At 44.5% G+C, this 20704-nt stretch overlaps 1 protein-coding gene across 1 annotated transcript in view; it reads right to left on the reverse strand.

The window, feature by feature from the left end:
- Positions 1-3558: 3558 nt before the first annotated feature.
- PTGFRN (prostaglandin F2 receptor inhibitor) overlaps positions 3559-20704 on the reverse strand; it is a gene marked incomplete at its 5' end in the record, with an annotated part of 38695 nt that continues 21549 nt past the window's right edge. The window contains 3 exons of the mRNA XM_018077033.2: positions 3559-7077; positions 8328-8633; positions 15596-15703. Of these exons, the coding sequence (XP_017932522.1) occupies positions 6911-7077; positions 8328-8633; positions 15596-15703 (581 nt within the window). The remainder of the gene's footprint in view (positions 7078-8327; positions 8634-15595; positions 15704-20704) is intronic.

Raw genomic sequence — 20704 nt, forward strand, 5'->3', positions numbered from 1 at the left:
AATCTGTCCCTTCTGCTTTGACAAAGGGAATCTGAATGTCTCTTTGGAATCATTTCCCCACCATAAATGCTTACTTTCCTTGCATATTGTCTGGGGTCCTCATGAGGAAAGAGACTTGCGGCTGATCTGCGGTGGGCGTTGGGCTGGAGTTCTGCTGCCTGGGGTCTCAGCAGATGATTCAAAAACATACCACAGCAATTTACCCCCACTCTCCCCCAGAGAGATGACCACAAAAGACCATTGTCATTTAGAGATGCAGAGAGACACAGGCAAGAAGAGAGCCCTGAAGGGAACAATGGGAAACAAAAGAGGGAAGGCAGAGGGAAGAATACGGCAAAGTGAATTGGGCAAACAAGTTTGGGGAGAGAAAGAGGATGTACCTGAACACCAAAGGGGAGGTTAGCACTACTGTACTTGCATTCAGAACCTGCATTTGGCTGTAGCTGCACACAGCTGTGATACATGCAGGCAGATGCTAAGCAGCTTGGATATTTTCCCTGCTTACCACATTCCCAGCATCCCAGCTGCTGCACACCACACGCCAGGGTCTTTGCAGAGCTGAAGTCAGCACAGAGGCAACAAGAGCTACAAAGGCAACACCAGTCCTGCTGTAGGACATCTCTGTGGGTTCTCAGATGCCCAGTAACTGGTACACTCATACTGGTAGCTCTGCCAGAAGAGCTCTAGAACCATCCTCCCTTCTCTCTCGCCCTACTCTTCAGAAACTTCCAGGAACTTGGGGCCTTTGGCAATCCTTACCATCCACTGAATATGTCAAATCATTGTCAGGATCATACAAACAAGGAATCAGAGGGCATTAGCCAGGTTAAGTTGCCAAAAAGAAATAGAATTTCATGTCCATCTATCTGCAGCTTCTTTATTCACTTCTGAAGACAGAAGTATGCCCAGACTAAGTCTGTGGTCTGGTATAAGGCCCAGTACATGCTGGAGTATAGAAAATGCCACATGAACAAAGTACAATACAACACTAACTTGTTTCACAAAGTCTGCCTTGGAAAGTCCTGCCTTTCTACCCCCTTGGCAGAGGTGGAAGCAGACATGCTCTTACACTTCAGGCACTTTGTGGAATGCAACTCAGCTGCCAGGGAAGAGAACAGCTTGTCTCTATGGCAGCTCTTCTGAAGGACCTGGACATCCACAGAACCTGGTTTCAACAACCCAGGCATTCCCCTGGAGCTCTCAGTATCACTCATCTGCTACAGTACAATGCAATTTTCCTCAGTAACAGAAGGAGGTCCCTGGCAAAGGGCTGTCCAATAGAAGGCTACACACTGCATTTAGGGTGTATTTGCCTGGCACAAGAATGAGCAGTAGCTTTGTCTTTAATTAGCACATCCCACAGCTTCAATCAGTTGATAAAGTCTCTTTCTTGAAACAGCATCTGTCCTGATAGCTGCTGTGCAGACCTCAGCCCCCTGCAACCATAGAGGCGTGGAAAGTCCCACTGAAAAGGCAAAAGCCACACCTTTCCTTGGAAGATTTGCAAGACTGGGCTTTGCCTTCACAGGACAAAGAAGAGGCATGTCTTCTCATGCATCCCACACGACACCAGTCAGCTTCAGCCCCGGCGAAGGCTTTGGGACTGGCCCTGACCCAAGCAGGGCACTCAGCCAGAGCTATCGCAGCCCCACCAGGCTCTGTCGTAGAACAAGTACAGCCAAGCACATTGCCTGAGCCTGGTGTTACAGAAGCAACTCAACTCTGGGCTCTGGCACAGAAGTGCTTTTCAGACTGCCCTTATGGCAGCAGGCAGCTGGATGCCTCTACCAGCAGGTAGCTGAGCTGAGCCACAGCAGGTACAAGGTGATGCTAAAGACTTGATAACTTCCATCATTCACTGCAACACCCAGGCAGTTACTTGCCAGTATCCCCTTTTTATCTCCAGACTTCAGTTTTTTGGCTTTCTTTCTTTATGATAAAATTCTAGCACGTTTACAAGAACAGTACCAGGACCCAGGTCATCCCAAGGGGTGGGGGCAAGAGGATTTCACAGAGCTAATCCAAACTTACCAAGAAAGCTGTGACCTGCACAGCTAAAAAAACTGCTGTCCCACAAGCATACCACTCATTACTTCTGTATGTGTTAAACATCTGCAGCTGACAAAGGCTCTGTTGAGGGACCACAGACCATTTATGACAGTTCTCTAGCTTGGCTGACAGTCCCTGCCACTCCTTAAGGACTTACAGCTTGGTGCCACCTCCCAGCTTCCTGTAAGCTCACTCTGCAGAGGACACCTTTCCCTGCCAGCAGTGACACCACCACCTAGAAGGAAGCCAAAGGTACACACTTTGCTGCCAACCACTCTGCACCACTTTGAACACAAACTCACCTTGCCAAAGCCTGGCTTGGCCTCCCAAAAACATTTCTGCCTCAAACAACTTCATGTTGGAAAGCAAGTGTGCTGGTTTTGGATGGAATAAAGTTAATTTTCTTCACAGTAGCTAGTGTGGGGCTATGTTTTAGATTTGTGCTCAAAACAGTGTTGATAGTGCAGGAGTGTTTTTCTTACTGCTGGGCAGGGCTTACACAGAGCCAGTGCCTTTTATGCCTCTCACCCCAGCCCACCAGTGAGTGGGCGAGGGGGGCACAAGGAGTTGGGGGGGGACACAGCCAGGACAGGTGACTCCAACCGACCCCAGGGATATCCTATACCAGATGGCATCGTGCTCAGCATATAAAGCTGGAGGAAGAAGGAGGAAGGGGGGGAAACATTCAGAGCAATGGCATTTGTCTTCCCCAGTCACCGTTACGCGTGACGGAGCCCTGCTCTCCTGGGGATGGCTGAACACCTGCCTGCCCATGGGAAGCAGTTTATGAATTCCTTGCTTTGCTTTGCTTGAGTGCATGGCTTGTGCTTTCCCTGTTAAGCTGCCTTTACCTCATCACACACGTATTTTCACTTCCAGTTTTCCGATTCTCTCCCCGATCCTGCAGGTGGGGGAACGAGCGAGGGGCTGCCTGGGGCTTGACTGCCAGCTGGGGTTAAACCACAACAGCAAATCACCTCCTTGTTGTATGATCATGGTGTCCTTGCATGGTTGCTGGGGGTTAAAATAAAAATAAAAAAAAAAAATCCTAAATTCAGCCATTGGCAAAGCAAGCAGGAAATTTACTTCCAACAATATTGATTTTGCTCCTGGTACCTTGGAAACCAGAAGCCTCACGAAGGGTTTCAACGAAGACTCAACATCTAATGCCCAGGTTTTACAGCAGATATTAAACATAACACTCCCAACTGTGACTCCTGGCCCTAGCTAATCAAAAGAAAACTCTCACAACAAAAAGGCTGACTTACAGTGGGGAAGAAACACAATAGACTCAGAAAACAATTCTGCTTCCCAATTCATCTCAGAAGTGTAGGCAAATATTTAAAACTTACTGTAAAATAGGGCTCATGCTTATTTTACAGGGTAAACAGTGCTGGAATCAGGACTGCACGGTTTACATTTTATACCTTCAACAAGTGTCTGCACACATGCAAGGTACAGGGAAAGAACTCAAATATAGCTCAAATATTCAGACCCACAGCACAGACATAATCAAAAAGGTTCGCTCTTTATTTTAAACATAAAAAGAAACATTTTACACAGCATTGTTAAAACTATTCAGTACCTGCATTCCAGAATTGTGCCCAAAACTTTATTTTGTAACTTTGAAATTAAAACGAAAGAAAGAAAATATCTTGTCCTTCTGCTTTATGATGTTCAAGGTTGTCCTGGATTGAAATTCCAAGTGCCTGGAGGAATTTACCAGCTTAACCAGGAGATGTGGCAATGCAAACAGAGGAAGATCAATGTGAGCCCTTAGGATACTTTGACAATACCACAGGTTGCAGCAGGGAGGATATGGATGCTTGTACTGCACCTCAGGCAGCTTATTCTTCTGATACTCTGCAGGTTTAATACACAACCAGATGCACACACACCTCCACTCACACACACCCTGGTCACACAGGAAATAATAATAATAATAATAATAAAAAACATGAAAAGTGGCCTAGATTTTTTTCATTAGAGAGAAGATTCATGCTCTATTTTTAAAAAAGGGGATAATACAAAATTGGCACAAGTAGAAGGAAACCTGGGGGCTAGGTCTAGCCCCTCAGCTTCTAGCCTCCCAACTACAGCAAATACAGGGTGGAATGGGATGCAGCATTGCCTTCCAAGGGGCTGTCAGCAACAGAAGTTAGTGGCAAACTTCCTTTACTTGGAGTGACAAAGATGGTTTGTTACAGGCCATGAAGGAAGGTCAGCATAAGGACATGGGGACCTTTCACTAGAGAAGCAGGGAGCCCTGACCAAAATAACCCTGAGTTTTTTCCAGCAGGGAGGAAGTGTGCTATGTTGTGTGTTTGGGAAGAGTTGGTTGTTCCCTGCTCATCTGTTCCCTAATTATTGCATTGCGGTCACGAACCTCTCTCCCTAAGACCTAACCAAGAGCATATACACAAGGAGTCAGTCTGTCAGGATAAAAAGTGACTGATGCTGTGCTTGGAACTTCACCACCACTACCACCCACCCCCCCCAGATGCCCCAATGCCACAGGCCTTCTGTGAAGAAAGCAGATGTTAATGCAGGAAAGAAGCTGCTGGATCAGCCAGCATCCCAAACATCAGAATGGTGTTGCATAAGATCCAAGGGAAAAACCAAGATTTTATTACAGCAAACAGGAGAGGAAGGAAAATTCTTGGTGTCAAAAATAACATGTGAGTGAATCCTTTCCTGAACTCCCTTTTTAAAGCACTGCTACAGATTTCTGGGCTTTCACAGTGGAAGCTTGAGAGTACTTCTGCCCTGCTCTTCAGGAAAGGCAGCTACGTCTGCCTGAAACATTGCCCTTTTCAAAGCTCTTCCACAAAGAAAAACATCAGGCCAGAAGGAAAAAGTTGCTATGAACATTCAGGCCTAAGTCTTTCAGAGGTTCACAGGTTTTGCATATCCCAGTTTTGGAATGCTACGTGAAAAGCCTTAAAGAGTCAAACAGCAAGTTGCAAGCCTCAGCTCTGCAAATCAAGTCCATTTTGAAAATGTTTCACGTTCAGCTTCCAAAAATCACTGGACACCTCTGTGAATACTCTATACACACATATGGGGCTGCATGTGTGTTCACATGCTGGATGCAGAACAGCCTTCTGGAAAACACCCTCACGTCAGCCTCAGAACAAAAGTCACAGTGCTAGACAAGGGAAAAAAACACAAACAAAGAAAACTTACCACAAAAAACCTTCACAGCCCACATACTAGACCTGCAGCTCCCCTGGAATATGCAGTGGGATGAGTTATTAGTGAAGCAGATTGTCTAGTAGTACCCTAATGTCTAGACTGGCAACAGCACACCACAGCCACTACCTTCCATGGATGCTCTTCTTTAGCATCTCTCATCTCAAAAAAATCTGGAAAGGATTGAGCCCTGGCCTCAACTCTGCATCTCTCACCCTTCTTGATGCAAGCCAAACCCTGGCTGTGACAGCAGGTTGTGGAGCAGCCCTACTTCCTCGTTTGTTTATACACAGTATCCTTATTCTGACCTTTATTGCTTAAAGCACCAGCTGTGCTGGGAAGACAGAACTGCCTGGAAAAGATATTGCTCCCACTCAGGAGCCAGGTCAGTATATGTGGAAGACCAAAGCAGGACTTCTGCACTGTAGCACCGAGGAATAGGTCTCAAGCCCGTGGGGAAAGCCCTGCTGCAGGCCCACGCTCAAGGCCAGGACTGTTGAAACCTGAAGGATTCTTGCTGCCCTCTTGAGTTTGCTCCTATTCCTACCCTGAGCTGCACTGCAGCTACTGCAGATCTCTGTTCTCACAAGGTTCAAGGGTTACCATCGAGGGACTGGCAGAAGCAGCATTGGGGTTTGGTCTGTGCATTTGGTAATACATAGTTTACAAGTCTTCTCTAAACGTGACCAACTGCAGATAAAGATCCATCTCTTATTTTATTCCCAAGTCATACCATCACCAGTGGGCCAAGGTCTCTCACCTCTCTGCTGAGGCCAGCAGAAGGCTGAGCCTTGTCCCTGGATACCCATGTGCCCCCCTGCCACAAGCAGAACAGGGTCTCAGGCACAATGTGAGCAGCTGTAGTGGGCAGAAGAGAAGGTGGAAGGGTAGGGGAGAAGGTGGCCATAGGCAGATATCCATCAAATGCTTGTCTGAGGATTGACTCTTCAGGATTGCCAAGTTAGCCCCTATTCACCACAGCTAAGAACTTTGAGCACTGAAAATAAGAGATTTTTAAAAATGCCTCAAAGACCTCCACCAGGCAAGCTATGTTTCAGGATTAACTGAAACCTCTTGGAAAGCCAGGGAAGAGAAGGCAACTGACAACCATAAACCAATTCTTTGCCGAAACAGCCTCATGATGGTTCCAGCACAGGAAACTTCTCCAGCCTTCAACCCAGCACAGAGAAGCCTGTGAGATACCAAGGTGGACAGAGAAAGGGAACAGGATGTTGTGATGGGGATAAAGGGGAAAAGTAGATCAGTTCATACAATGAAAGTCTAACACCAGCCTCCTTCCCATTCATCATCCTGCCCACCATGCTTTCATACAGGAACAAGGGGGGGGGGGAATAAAACCAACGAACAAACAAACAAAACCTTAATGAATTTTGTCACAGGGCCCTGCTGAAAGAAGGCTCAACAGTTTGCACATTAGAAGGACATGATCCCTATGCAGAAAGTGCTGCTGGAAAAGGAGAACTCCCAAGTTGCTAAATATGGCCTGATTGTTCTCAGGACATGATGTGTAACAAGGAGAAGCTTGAGGTCCAGGTTGAAATCAGAGCAAATGCACTGTCTTGTCTGGGCCTGCGAGCAAGTGTCTCAACACAATCCAAGAGCCCTGTGAGTCTCTCCCGAAATGCAAGTGTGTGTCCTGCTCCCACGCTCAGTCCATCTCCATCGACATCAGCCGGCGACGCTCTCGCCGCGTTTCCTGCACTTCCTTCTTGCAGCACCAACGGGAGCTGCAGTAGCCAATAAGGCAGGATAAGAGTCCAATGACAGTGGCCAGACCAATGCCAATCAACAGGGGATACTTGAAAGCATTCAGAACTGAAAAAGGAAGGCAAAGTCGTTAGATATCACTGAGAAATTCAGAGATCCCCTTCATTTATTCTTGCATGAAAAAGGAGAAAAATCACACATTATTCAGTCAGGGCAGATTAATTATTTCAGAAGAAAATGGCACTAATTTTCCTTCTTGATTTCAATCTTCTCAGGTTTGAAAAATTGGTCTCTTACTGTCCTCCCTTTCCTCTTCACTCTAATTCTTCCTCTACAGTTTCAAAGCCTCTGAGAGGCTGGAAGCACCAAAGGAGCCTTGGAGTGAGACAGCAAAGTAGAGATCATTCCAAGAGGTATCCTGTTACCCACTTCTCCAAACAAAATCATTGGCTTGTTTCCCCATCGCAGGCAGAGCATGGCTGCATTCTCTGTAATATGTTTCATAAAGCAAGGAGTGGACTCCTTTACGCTTTGAATGATCAGAATTACTATTTACTTACCCTGTGTAATCAACCTTCAAAGGTGGTGCCTAAACAAAAAATTTGATTTGGAAATACCTACTGCTCAGTTAAAAGACAGTAAGAACTGTAAGGAGTTTGGAATATACGGTTACAAAAGTTATCTGCACAGCAGGGAGAACAAAAGCTCCTTGTTCATTTTAAGTTTGTGGAACTTCCAAAAATGACCTCTCCTGGAAATATCGAGAAGAAAGCATCTGGTTCAAAACCCCTCCTGCATTCATTTCCCTCCTGAGCTATGTGCTGAAAGCAGCATCCAGCGTGCAACTTCCTTCTCATGAAGTCTAGCAACACTTGCAACTCAGGTTGGAAAGCAGACAAGGCATAAAGTGCAGGGAGCAACATGTCTTGTCGTTAGGAGAGGGAAGAAGGATTCAGAGCTCTGACTTTCTGTTCTCAGCTTTGACAGCAACCACAATGTGACTAATTCATCACGCCCCATCTGCAAACCCAGGCTTCCTGCAGCAGGCAGCAGAAGGGTTAACATTTTGAGAGAATACTATGCCCTTGACTGAGATGCTCCAGCTATGCAAAACATCACCAAGAGATGATCAGGGAAGAAAGCACTCCAGTCTTACAACTATCGTCTGTTGAGGCAGAACAGATTCTTCCACTCTGAAAAACCTCAAATCAGAAATTGCAAACAACAGAAAAATGACAACAAAAATCTAATGAGATTACCAGAGGCACCTTTAAAAGTAGTTATGGGGACTACTTGCCATAGAGAGACATAATAAGGTGTTAAAACCAAATTGAGTAGCACACGTTGCGATCTCTTACCATCCATTTTCACAGACAGGAAGATGGGCTTGGCTCTGATGTCGGGTTCCCGCTGCCACACGCCCGTGGCAGATCGCACCCACGGGGTCACTATGCAGTAGTGGTTCCCAAAGTCATGGTCCTCGCAGCCATGCACACGGAGCCGGAATTCCAGCGGGCTGATTCTCTCCAGGCTGATGTCACTGCTGCCATTCCTCCTGCTCTGCGTCACGATCCCCCTCCGGTCCAGCGAGGCCAGCAAGATGGGCTCTCTGTCCAAGGCGAAGGAGCGCACGGCAAACCAGGAGACATCAAAGGACATATCATCTGCATTGGTGGCCAAAGAAGAATTTAGACATGTTGGTGAGCTCTGAGAAGTATTCATAGTGCCACTTCTCAGCAGAAAAGTTAATCTGTAAGCAGGACAGCCAGCACTGGTCTGACAGTAGAGGAAAAAAAAAGAAAAGACCGAAAAAAAAAGAGTCCCCATAACATGCCCTTTCTAGGAGGACTCAAGTAGTGAACTGCAAAGAAATGCACTGACAGGAAGAATGGAGTTGCACAGAAAGACTGACTTACTACAGAGATGACAAAGAGGAGATTTCTTGATTTTCTGCCTGCTATTTTAAAATTTCTGTTTAACTCTGATCTAAGTTTTTACCAAGCAGGTTTATTATCATAAGAAGTTCTATAATTATGCTGAACCTACAGTGAAAAGGGAGTGGAAGCACTAGGTATTTGCTAGCAGAGAGTGATTTGCAATCACTGTCTTCATGCAGGGCCTACACAACCACAAAATCAGAAGGCTCTTTCCTGAAGTCCCCCTCCTTACACCTACAGTTTGCCTAAATGAATACACAAGGTTCTGCATAGAGCACAAAAAATTATCTACATGAGTACAAAGCATTCAGGAGCAGAGCCTGACTGTGATACTTTCATACATTCTTTTCCCAGGGTTGTGGGTTACTGTGACCCATCAGACATCGTGCCTTGTACGAGTTTTACCACCCAAGGACACAGTCTGTAAAACAATATATTTGCATCACCTTTCACTTTTAACATGTCTGACAGGTAGTCAGAGTCCATCAGCACATCTAGCTAGCTATGTTCATGCAAGGTCCTATTGATCTTATTAGCAGATCAGTCTTAACCCCATTAGGTTGATGTAGCTAAGTATCTACTTTAAAAATCACTGCTATTCTTTGCTAACATGAGCCCAGCAACACCTGTCGGAGCCTGAAACCTGGCATGACCTACAGCATAGACAGGAAAGCCTGCTTCTTTCCTCAGCAGGTCTTCCTTCCTGACACATTAGCAATCTGGAAACAGAGGTTACTATTTCTGTCCTGAGTTTTGGGTACTGGTACAATGTGTGCACAGGGCTTACTTAACCTCTGCACACACCTAAGGAGTCCCAGTGATTTCTGGCAATACATCAAACCTCCATTTTCTAGAATTGAGATCTCTGAAAAATACAGTATTAGCAACCTGAATTTATAACTGGTCTTCTGTCTGAGTTTGCTCTTCTCTAAACTTTCACATTTGATCTCCATGATAATGGAAAAATTGAAGCCTAAGCCTACTGTTGTACTCAAATTGTTTACAGATCTAAGTGAAGACAATTTTTACATTCTATCAGGCAAACTAACACTTCAGTAATGAAGGGAACCTTAATATTTTAAAGTAAAGTGAAGTAAAGGCATGTCTTCAGCTCTGTTACTTGAAGTATAGCATCAGCTGGCCACACAGAACATTCCTCCTTACTGCAGACAAGAAAACCTACCCAGTGTTTGGGATATAATTAACTCCCTCCTAAGGTACACTGGTTTTACACACATCTTCAGAAACAAAACAAAAATATGAGAAAGCAGATGTTACTACCAGAGACACTGTCTGGCCAAACTGTTTTGGGAGCTCAGCCAGATTCCTGCCCTGCCTGCCACGAGCGGGTGCTCTGGGTGATGGCACATGGCCTGTTTTGCAGCCCTACAGCAGGAGTAGGTGTCCCAGTCCCACATGGGGTTCAGCACAGGTCACATGGACCAGCAGCCCTCGCAGCAATCGCTCTTGCCTGTCAGACTACAAGTACTACTATTAGTTACTTGGCAAAGCACTCAAAGCACTTCCCTTGAAACCAAAGTTAATAAAAATTATCATAAACACGCTCAGTCAACAAGATCAAACTTTGACCTCTGCTTTGTGCACTCATCCAACTGTCTGTGGGAAACAGGGCCTCTGCTGGAGAGAGAGCTCTGTTTATAGAAACCACTCTTCATCTCTGATGTCTGTTTATGCCAAATACGGTAACAGCACTGGTCCACAGGCAATCACGTTGGGAATGACCAATTCCTTCCAAAGATCAGCACTGCCATTAGCTCTTGGGTTTCCAGGTACTGCAGGAGCATATGGACACCTTTCAGGCCAAGCCAAATTACACTGAACACACCATTAAACTTGCTAAAAGAGGTTTAAGCAAAAAAATTTAGATATTAAAAGATGATAATAATTTAGCCATCAGATTCCCAGGCAACTTTGAAGAATTCCTTCTTTTGCATCCTAGACAATTTGAGGTTCCCTTCCCTCCATATACAAGGGATGAGTGCTGTCATTTTGGAATAGCTGTATCTATCTTCTGTAATTACAACATGGGATAACAGTATTATGCCAACATATTTTATTAGTCAGTATACACAGTGTGCAATTAGTGACTCACTACAGACAGTCAGAGGGAGGATTTGGCTCCAAGTCCTCTGTCACTATCCTCCTTGAAATAGCTTAATACAGCAAAGTCATATGATTCATTTCTATATATCTCTGGGCTTCATGCAATAAAAACATAGGAAAATTTAGCAAAGCCAGGATATAAATCAGGTCTCTCTAAATATCAGAGGTGAACATGCCTAGCAGCTCCCAAGTGCGAATAAGTATGTAGGTTTACTGACATAAAACAGGTCACACACTAGGCTTCCCAGAAGCATCTGTATCATTGCACACACACCTTGCATCAATGTTGAGAAGTCACACTCACAATTTTTGTGCCAAATCTACAAAAAACTCAACTTCAAGCACCACACTCACACTTAAAGGTTTCTTTCACTGGTTCTTTCTGTACCACACAATAAGTAGAATGGGACACCTCGACAAGATGCCCCACAGTAAAGCAAAACATCCCAGTGCCAAGCCCAGAAGGCTATCAAGGACCTCAGAGCCACCAGGGCATGCAATGGAGATGCTTTCCTAAAGGAACACAAGGCCCTGGGAGCTGGATGCTTCAGAGCTCTGTGAGCAGAGTAAGGGTGGTGCTGTGCTTCCTCCCCTCCTCAGTCAGCGAGGATCATCAACATGTAAAGCACATCTTTATGCACATTTCGATTTGACACACAGGACTAAGCTGTCTGGGTCTTAGCTGCTTCCCTGGCCAATCACTCCTCAAAAAAGGGAATCCTATTTCTAGACCAGCTCTTAGGAACCATACACTTCCACTGCTTAGAATGGAGCTCTCTCAGTATCCTGTTACAGTAATGAATCACAATTTTGAGACCCTTTTTGTTTACTACATTTAAATGAGGTTGAATAGAGCTTCCTAGAGAGCTGAGCAAACCACTTCAAGCTATATAAGAGGTAAACAAGCTGGTTTTGTTAAATTCTCCAGAGTGCCCACTGAGTCTGTCTGGAGCAGATAAAAAAAAACATCTCCTTTCAGTCACAGTAAGTAATACTTTTAAATCCCTAAGCACACAGCCCAAGAATGGGTGATCTGGGAAGTCTAGAGAGATCATTTGTGAAAATGTGTATTCAACAGAAATATCTGAAGCAGCTTTTATATCTTCAGGGCACAGAAGAACTACTATTCCCCCCTGACACACATATACTCCCCTCATATCAATTCAAAACACCAACCCTAGCTGCCAAGCCAAAGGAGCACTTCTTTAGATGGAGCAGTTGCTGCCATGTACTGAGCTTAGTAATACACACTCCATTTCAGCAGGGTCTCAAAGAAGCAGAGGAAATTAAAGCATGTAGCAGTCACGCCAAAACCTTTCCTACCCTTTTGAAAATTTCCCACAGGGTGGGTACACACAGACACTGAAAGTATTGTGAGTTGCCTCTACAGACAAGGGCTCAATCCATAAATGATGCCTCTAGAAAAAAAAAATGGATGGATCTAACTGTAAAAAAATGGCATTGACAAAGATAATTGGCCATTTAACTTTTCCTCAGCTCCTTGGAATTACTTTAGTTTTCTGATTGCGCATACAAAGAGAGAAGAGGTGGCACCTGACACCTCAACTTATTACAGGAAGCATACATAACTAATCCTCAGCTAATGCTTGCATAGTTGAGTAACTGTGTGTACAAGAGCAGAGCTGTCTGGCATACCAAATGTGTTCAAAGTGTTTTGGAGGGGCATTTAGAAACTCCCTGGTCCTCCTCTGCTCACAAGAGAGCCCAAAATACAGCCTTCTAGCAGGCCTGACACCAGAAGAGCAGATGGCCTTTGAAAGGCCATCATGCCCCTCAGAAGAAAGTCAAATGCATTTGCTCTGCTCTTCTTTCTCATCGCATTCTCAAATGGAAAGACCATGTCTGTACTGCAGTCATCTGTTTTTTTCCAGAAGATGTTGGCAACTCTTGCCATGTTTATCTGATTATGAGGTGGAGGCTTTCCCTGACAGCATGCCTTATTTCTCCAGTGGGATGAGACAGCCCTGTTACTTCCACAGTCTGTCTAACGTTTGGCACTAATTTAAAAAACAAGTTCTCCATTCCAGTTGTGAATTAAATTCATCTGACTCAGCATAGAGACAGATCAGAGATGGGATATGGGGGAATAAGGTTACTAGTGAGGAACTACATCTGTTTGCTACCATTGCCCTTAAGGCCTTTTACCTAAGCTGCTCCATTAGCCCACTGCTGTAGTCCCCTCCATCTCCCCAGGCCAAAAAAGCAGACTGACAAGGGAAATCTGGACACCTTGCAGCTGTTACTTAAATTCCAGCTGTTCCCTGCAGCTCTTCTGCCAGTCTCATCCAGAGGACCAGCAAGGACTGAAAATGGACCAGCTTTTCAGGCCCATATGAAGGGCCCAGACTGCATTTCTCCACATAGGACTAGTTAGGTTCCAAATCCTGCTCATCCAGCAACCAGAAGCTCAGAGCATGGACTGAAAAGTTTCCTCAAAACCTGCCACAGTGACACACTTTACCCCCTTCTAGGAGTATTTGTTGCCTGTGCCTCATTACAGAGTGTAAAAGAAAAAACAAAACCAAAACAAACAAACAAAGAAAAAACCAAAAGGCAAAAAAAACCCCAAACAGAGGCAGAGATCTGTCGTGTCCAAGATGACGTTACCCAGCTATGGAACAGATTACAGTGCTGACATTTAAAACTCTGCTCTGGCTGCTCATGACCGCTGGAAACAGCAGTATTTTCAACTCCAGGCATCATCTGTCAATTCAACAGACATCCATGAACCCTTATGAAGTTGCCAAATTAGAACTCAACTGTGCTGATGAGCAGCTCCTTGAAGACAACACTTTTTTACTTCAATCCCTTTAATACCCTTATATTGTCCGTGCTCCTCCCAGTCTCAAGCTACCAAACACAAAACAAAACCATCACAAACCCAAGTGCAGCCAAAGCACTGACAGGAGAGACCTACTGTTACTAAGCAGCCTCTTTTCACTGAATGGGTAAGGCTGGAAGGGACCACTGGAGGTCATCTGGTCCAACCTCCCTGCTCGAGCAGGGTCCCCTAGAACACATCACACAGGATTGTGTCCAGATGGCTTCTCAATCTCTTCAGAGGAGACTCCACAGGATCTCTGGGCAACCTGTTTCAGTGCACGGTCACCCACACGGCAAAGAAATTCTTTCTCATGCTCAGGTGGGGCTTCCTGTGTTCTGGTTTTCAAGCTTTAAGTGAGTCAGGGATGCTGAGGCCTCTTTCACGTGGCAACCCCCAACACTATTTAAGCTGTCAAACACCAGCAGAAGCAGCAGCTGCTCCCTGCCAGCAATTATTGCTCTGGAAAGGAAGGCAGCTGCTTTGAGTACTGCCTCGCAACAATACCTGTAAGAGCTTGGGCACACCTCGACTTGGAAGAGGCTTCCTGCTGAGCAGAAACTTCAGGACAGACTGAGGTGTATGTACAGGCACACGACACTGCTTTCTGTGCCCAGTATCCCAGGATATGGCTCTTTTGACAGCAATAAAGTTTACTCAGCTTTTCTTCCCTACCAGGCATTTCAATAATACAATCTACAGACTTCTATCATTTTTTCACAGGCAGCTGCAATCTAGCAAATTGCTTCCCTGCTACACTCAAATTTAATGTAGAAGAGACACCTTGGAATTTCAAAGTGATGGGACTTCACTAAGTCTGGTACTTCAAATCATCAGCTACTACATTGGAAGTAATTTTTTCTGCACAGCACCTCTTTTGTACTGGCTTACGTGTAGACTTTTAAGTTTTGCATGAATCCTGACATCTTTACATTTAGGTATATACACTTATATATTTATGTTTACATACATATTTGTAGATTTTAAAAAGATGTTTCTATTCATATATATAAGGACTTAAACCCTAAACTCACTCCAAACCCAAAATTTTGGGTATAAGAACCAGAGCTGCTCTCACAGCATTTTGACGAAAAGCTCAGACAATGCTTGGCAAGCAGCTAGATTTTGAGCAATTCTCTGAACTTCTCAGCTTTTCATAAAAATCCCTTTCTAAAGTGTCTGCTATCCTCTTCACGGGAACTAGGTACTGTATTTCTTTCTTCCACAGAAAAAAGGATGCTCAGCTCTGAAGGCAATGAACATTTTTGGCATTTAGGCTGCAGTAGTCAATTATTACGATTTTTAGATTTACCTTAAGCCTTAAATTCACTCTGAAGTGCGAAGCCAGGTGACTAAGATTTGCTTACAGATGACCATTTTCTCCTAAATGGTTTTGCCAATGGACCTCCTTTCCAATTAAACAGAACAGGAATAGTTTTCATGGCCCATGTACTGGTTGTAGGCAGAGATTGCCTGCAGTGGGCTCAGCTGGTATGGACAGCAGAGGGGGATTTAACAGTAAGAACACTTTTTCCCCCTCTCCCCTCAGAAGGTGAAAAAAAAAAACAACCTCATTTTAAATTGAGCTGTGTAGAGCAAACACACTCTCCTGTATTTATCTAGTTCTACAGCCTCACTCAAAGGACACAGGGTTGTAACTGCTGATACTACTCTGCCTGGTGGAGGCAAGTGAGTTACAAGTAAAATAATTTTGTGGAAATACCTGGCTCAAGTGCCATTCCTTCCATTGTGACGATACACAGCAGATCTGCCACTTCCCCCTGGTAGATCGTCGGGCTGTCAGAATGCACTGAGACATTAAACACAGGACCTAGAAAAGAGTAACAACAATTAGGCTTTTCTTCAGTGTCCAACACCTTTCGTGCATGTTTTTTGAAGTATTCTCTCCCAGTTTGTGAAGACAGAGCTCTGAAAGAGGGATAAGCAATTATTTATTGTAAAATAGTTATTTTTAGTCATTAAATCCTGTACTAAGATAAAGCACCCAAACCATCAGACTTGTCACCTGACACAGAGGCTGCTGCCCCACTCTGCTTTCTGCTGTCCTGCACAAAAGGAGCTGGTGACTCCTTTAAGAGCAGGAGAATTCAGGTCTTCAGGCTAATCCAGAATGTATCTTTTTGGTGAGGCTGTCAACAGAAATTCCAAATTAAAGCCAAACAGCATTTTAACAATACAGATGTGGAACTGAAACACAGACAATACAAGCAGTGCATCTGATAATACTTTTCTGTGGGTTTTCCTTCAGGTTCTGCCACAGATAGTTTCTTCTGTAGAGGATGTCTCAAAGCCCAAGGGCACAGTAGCTCCTTCAGATGCAGAGTGGTGATGATATCAATGAAAACCTTTAGGCTGTTGTGAAATCCTCAGACACCAAGACAACATGGTGCTGTGTGGTTTCCGAGGTACATAAGTCAAAAACCAAAACATCCTTGAATTTTGACAGCAGCTACATCTCTAGTGCAAAAGTATCCAAATCACAACTCCTCAGATACTCCAACATTGCCAGTACTCTCTGGTTCACAGGGCAGAAAATGAAAAATGTGACTCAGATTAAGAAGGAACCTTTTTTACCCTCCCCTAGACTCCATTACCTGGTTCAGCTACCTCTGGGACAGCAGCAGCAACAACAAGCACACACATGTGGTTTGGAAGGAAATAAAAGCTGCAGATTTGCTCTCCTCCACTCTTACATGCTACTGTTTTAGTACAGGAACCTTAAATTTCAAATCCATTGCAGATCAGTGGCAAACAATGCTTTTGATGGAGAATATTTAAGGAAATCATCCAAGACAACCCACTTGTCCCATGCCCTCTCAGGAGGTTTCTGTGGAAAGCTATGCTGATAGCTCAACCACATTGAACACACTTAGCACATCATTTCCAAACTGAGGTTGGATGTATCACAAAGCTAGAGCTGTAATTTTTGGTCAAACTATTCTAGGTTACAAAAGCCTGGTTTGTTTTGGTCAACAGAGATGATATAGTGCGCTAAGAAATTAATTCCAATTCCAATGCAGTAATTATTTCTCTGGCTTTCAAAATTCCCCCCATAATTTCTACCAGGCACAATGTGCCCTCTGCTCTGCCCCAGAAGCAGTTGTACTTTGTGCACAAGGGCAGTATATAGACATATAATCTGTGAGTTTTGCACCCATTTTGACACTAGAAGACCTCTCTGCTAAAAATTAACACTGAAAGTTACCCCAACAAGCAAGGATAAAAGAGCGGTAGAGATGCAATAGAGGTTACATATGGACTATGAGTCAAGGCTCCTACATGCTTATGCTAAAATATATTTAAGGAAATAAGGGATACAGATCACTAAGTTCAGCTCTTCAGGTACTGAGTTCACAAGCAGGCTGCAGCCCCACGTTAAGCTCAGCATGATAGGATCCTTTTCTGGGAAAATGAACAGAGATTAATCTATTGCTTCCTCAGCCTCTATCCAAATTCTTTCTGTGTGAATTCAATTTGTTTCCTGACATTTACACATACACATGCCAAACTATATTCCCCTTGCAGCCTATTTGATTATTTGTCCCCAGATAAAACAAGACATTTTCCATCCTTTCCTTTGGAGTTGTGAAGACAGAAGTTCAAGGTCCAAGGGGATTAAAGGCAGCGTGGACCAGGGCACTCCAGCCAACTATAACCAGAGAAGTCTCAAGCTGTGTGTGAACTGTCAAAGCAAAAGAAACAAAGAGACTGTCAAAATCTGCCAGGAAAGTCCCTGCATTCCCAGCACATTCTCCATGCTGCACTGATCAAAGGCGGAGCAGCACCATAATAATCCTGATACTGTCCATGGCTCAGGGTCTATCCTAAGTCCCTGCAGTGAGTGAGGTGACATGTCAGGGATACAGGGCATGCTCTGCTCCAGCAAACAGGCTCTGACCTGGCTGGCAGCCAGGAGGGGTTGAGCAAGAGCGATGAACTGCATGATTCCAACTTTGTTAGCTAAGCATGGGCTACCTTACCCCCGCCCCAGCAAGTTAAAAAGGAAAGACAGAGGGTACAGACAGACAGGATTCTTCAGGTCTTATTTCTGGGTTGAAAGTCCAGGCACATCTACTGCATTCAACAGACACTGCCTTCAAACCCTGGCATGCCAACAAACCACTAATGCGGAGCGGAGCCGGAGCACTTCTGGCCACTGGAAGTCACGAGGGTAAAAGCTGAGCTTGTTTGGTCACTCAGCCAGGAAAGGCCATGTATCATGGAAATGCAGCACTCCCTACACACTGCTCAGTTCTGGGTCACCAAGCACATCTCTACCCTGCCTCCCACACAGGAGTCAAAGCTGCCAGGGCAGTAAGGCAGGAGGGCAGCAGCTGCGCTGTCATTTCATGATTGTGCTTCCCCTTGGTGAGACACAAACAGTTCTTTCCCTTGGGTTATTTCCCTAGTAGGGTACATCTCCTGCAAATTACCATCTGTACCTCAAGGGAGAGATCACTGTCCTGGCATCACTCTCAACAAAGAGTCAAGAGATGTGTCAGGGGTTGTGCTTTTCCCTCTCCTAAGCAAGATTAATTACAGTGAAAGCTTCTTAGTTCAGTCTTAAAAACTGTGTGGTTGCAACTTCCTAGGGGGATATGTCTTCTCTGGATGTCTCTCAGGCCTTCTGCCCACATGACCCACATCCTAGGCCTCAGGCACGAAAGGACAGAATAAAGCATCTTCATAGATTTATTCCCCCCACTACAAAACCTGAAAAGGCAGGAGCCTGTTTTCAACAGAGCTTTGTAAGCCCTGAGCTGGACCAGCTGACCATTTAATCCCCTTACTCACCACCAGAAGGTATAATAGTCAGAGTTGTGATCACTACACCTCTTGGGAAAGATTCACAGAAGCTGGTGGCATGGCTCTAATCCCTCATTAAAGTCATCTGCACGCCACCCTGCTCTACAGAAGGCTTCTGGTCTTGGTTTTGTTCCGAAAAACCAAACCAAACCAAAACCAACCAAAAAACCCCAACCAACAAAAAACAAACAAACAAAGAAAAAACAACAACCCAAAAAAGCCAAGCCACTAAGTGACCAGTCCTTTTAACCTGATTTATGTCTCCAGCTTAAACAATATACTCTAGCTTCAGCTGAACCTGTCTGACAACAGGATGTGAGAAGCAGGAATGAGCTGCATGCCAATCTCAAACAAAGCCACAGCAAATCAGTTTTTTAGTGGGTTACAAGAAAAACCATGGCCGTATTCAACTAGACTTCTGCTTTTCTTCAGACTCAGGAAAAGCACCTGGGCAAAGAAGGGCAGCAGAGCAAACAAGATGCTTCCAGATACATTTTTCAAGGCTCCTGATGACCTCCCAAGAGGTCTAAGGTGTGCCACAAAAATCTGGGTGTGGATCCTGGTGGTGTGGTTCATGTCATCGTCCCCTGTTACCACCACAGTTCAGTACTCAAGAGACCCTGAATCTGGAATCCACCAAGCAAAGCTTGGCACACAAAACCCAAGTGCTTTCCTTAAAGTTTCTGCCTTCCAGTATAAAAAAAAAAAAACCCAAACAAACCAACCCACCACAAACAAAACCCAAACCAACCAAAAAGCAGCCCCAAACACACCCAGAATTCTCAAGACCAAGGTTACAGGCACAGATGTGTGGTAAAACAGGCGACTCCCGGCAGACATGGATGGCACTGACCATCAGGGTCTCGGCATCGCCGCGCTCAAGCACTTCCAGTGTCACAGGAAGGGTTGGGAAGGTGACATGAACTCTCCTTCAGTGACATCCCAGTTCATGCTACATTAACACTGGGAAAAACAGAACTCCGCAGGTAACAGATGATGTGGCTTTGGTCACCTTGCCACCTGCATCTAACAGGTTGAAATACTGTTATTGGCACTTACTTGGTCACTCGGGAGAATAAACAAACCAGAGTTTAGTTTCAGTCACAGGGCTGACAGATCAAGCGTGACCTGCAAAGCTCGTCAAGAACAAAGCAAAGTTAAATGCAGGAAAGCTGCTCCTGAGTTTGAAAGCCGAGAAACAACTGGATTTTAATAACTTCAGATTTGAAGATAAGAGTCATGCCCTCGGATAATCTGGAAACTAAAGAGCAGATTTACAAAACAAACCAGCATTCCCAACTGTAAGAGCTAAGCATGATAAAGTGCCATATTCTGCTGAGACCTTTGATTTAAAGTAAGCCAAAAACCTCTCTTCCTCACTGTAAGTAAGGCCACATGTAATCCTAGATACAGCCCCTAAAAGAAGTTCTCTTCTTTATTAAAGTAATAACAATTTTATATCAAAAAACATCTGCTGTTGAGACAGGAATAAAGAGTTTTCAGAGCTTTTCTTGCCTTCTGAATGCTTGAAAAATATTATAGAACTTTAAACAGAAAGTGAAGAAATTGAGGTTAGAAGTTTACTAATACAAATCTGGAAATGCTTAAAGAGAAACCAGGCTCTAGGATCAAAACTTTTTTTGTATAATTTCTTCTGAATGTCCCTTCTTATGGCAGATCTCAATGCTCAAACTGTTGATTTTTTTGTCACCCAGGAAGGTAACTCCAGGATCCAAGTCCTGTAGGTGACACAGTTTTCAGGTGAGTCTTTTGCTAATTCTTTCATATCTAAAAATGAAAGGAAAGTGTTTATAAGCTGCACCAGAACTGATTTATTAGTTTGTGCTCAGACTCACGCTGAACAGGCTGCAGGGTGGAAAGGAGGAGTTCAAGTTGATCGAGTTAATTTACTCAACTTAAGCATTTATAAATTGAAAAAAAAAAAATTCTGAGCCCTATTTACCTGATGTCACCCCATTCTCCCTGCTTTCCTTCCCTGCTCAGT

This window comes from Manacus vitellinus, unplaced genomic scaffold (assembly GCF_001715985.3).
Source record: "Manacus vitellinus isolate BGI_N305 unplaced genomic scaffold, ASM171598v3 scaffold_35_pilon, whole genome shotgun sequence".
Lineage (NCBI taxonomy): Eukaryota > Metazoa > Chordata > Aves > Passeriformes > Pipridae > Manacus > Manacus vitellinus.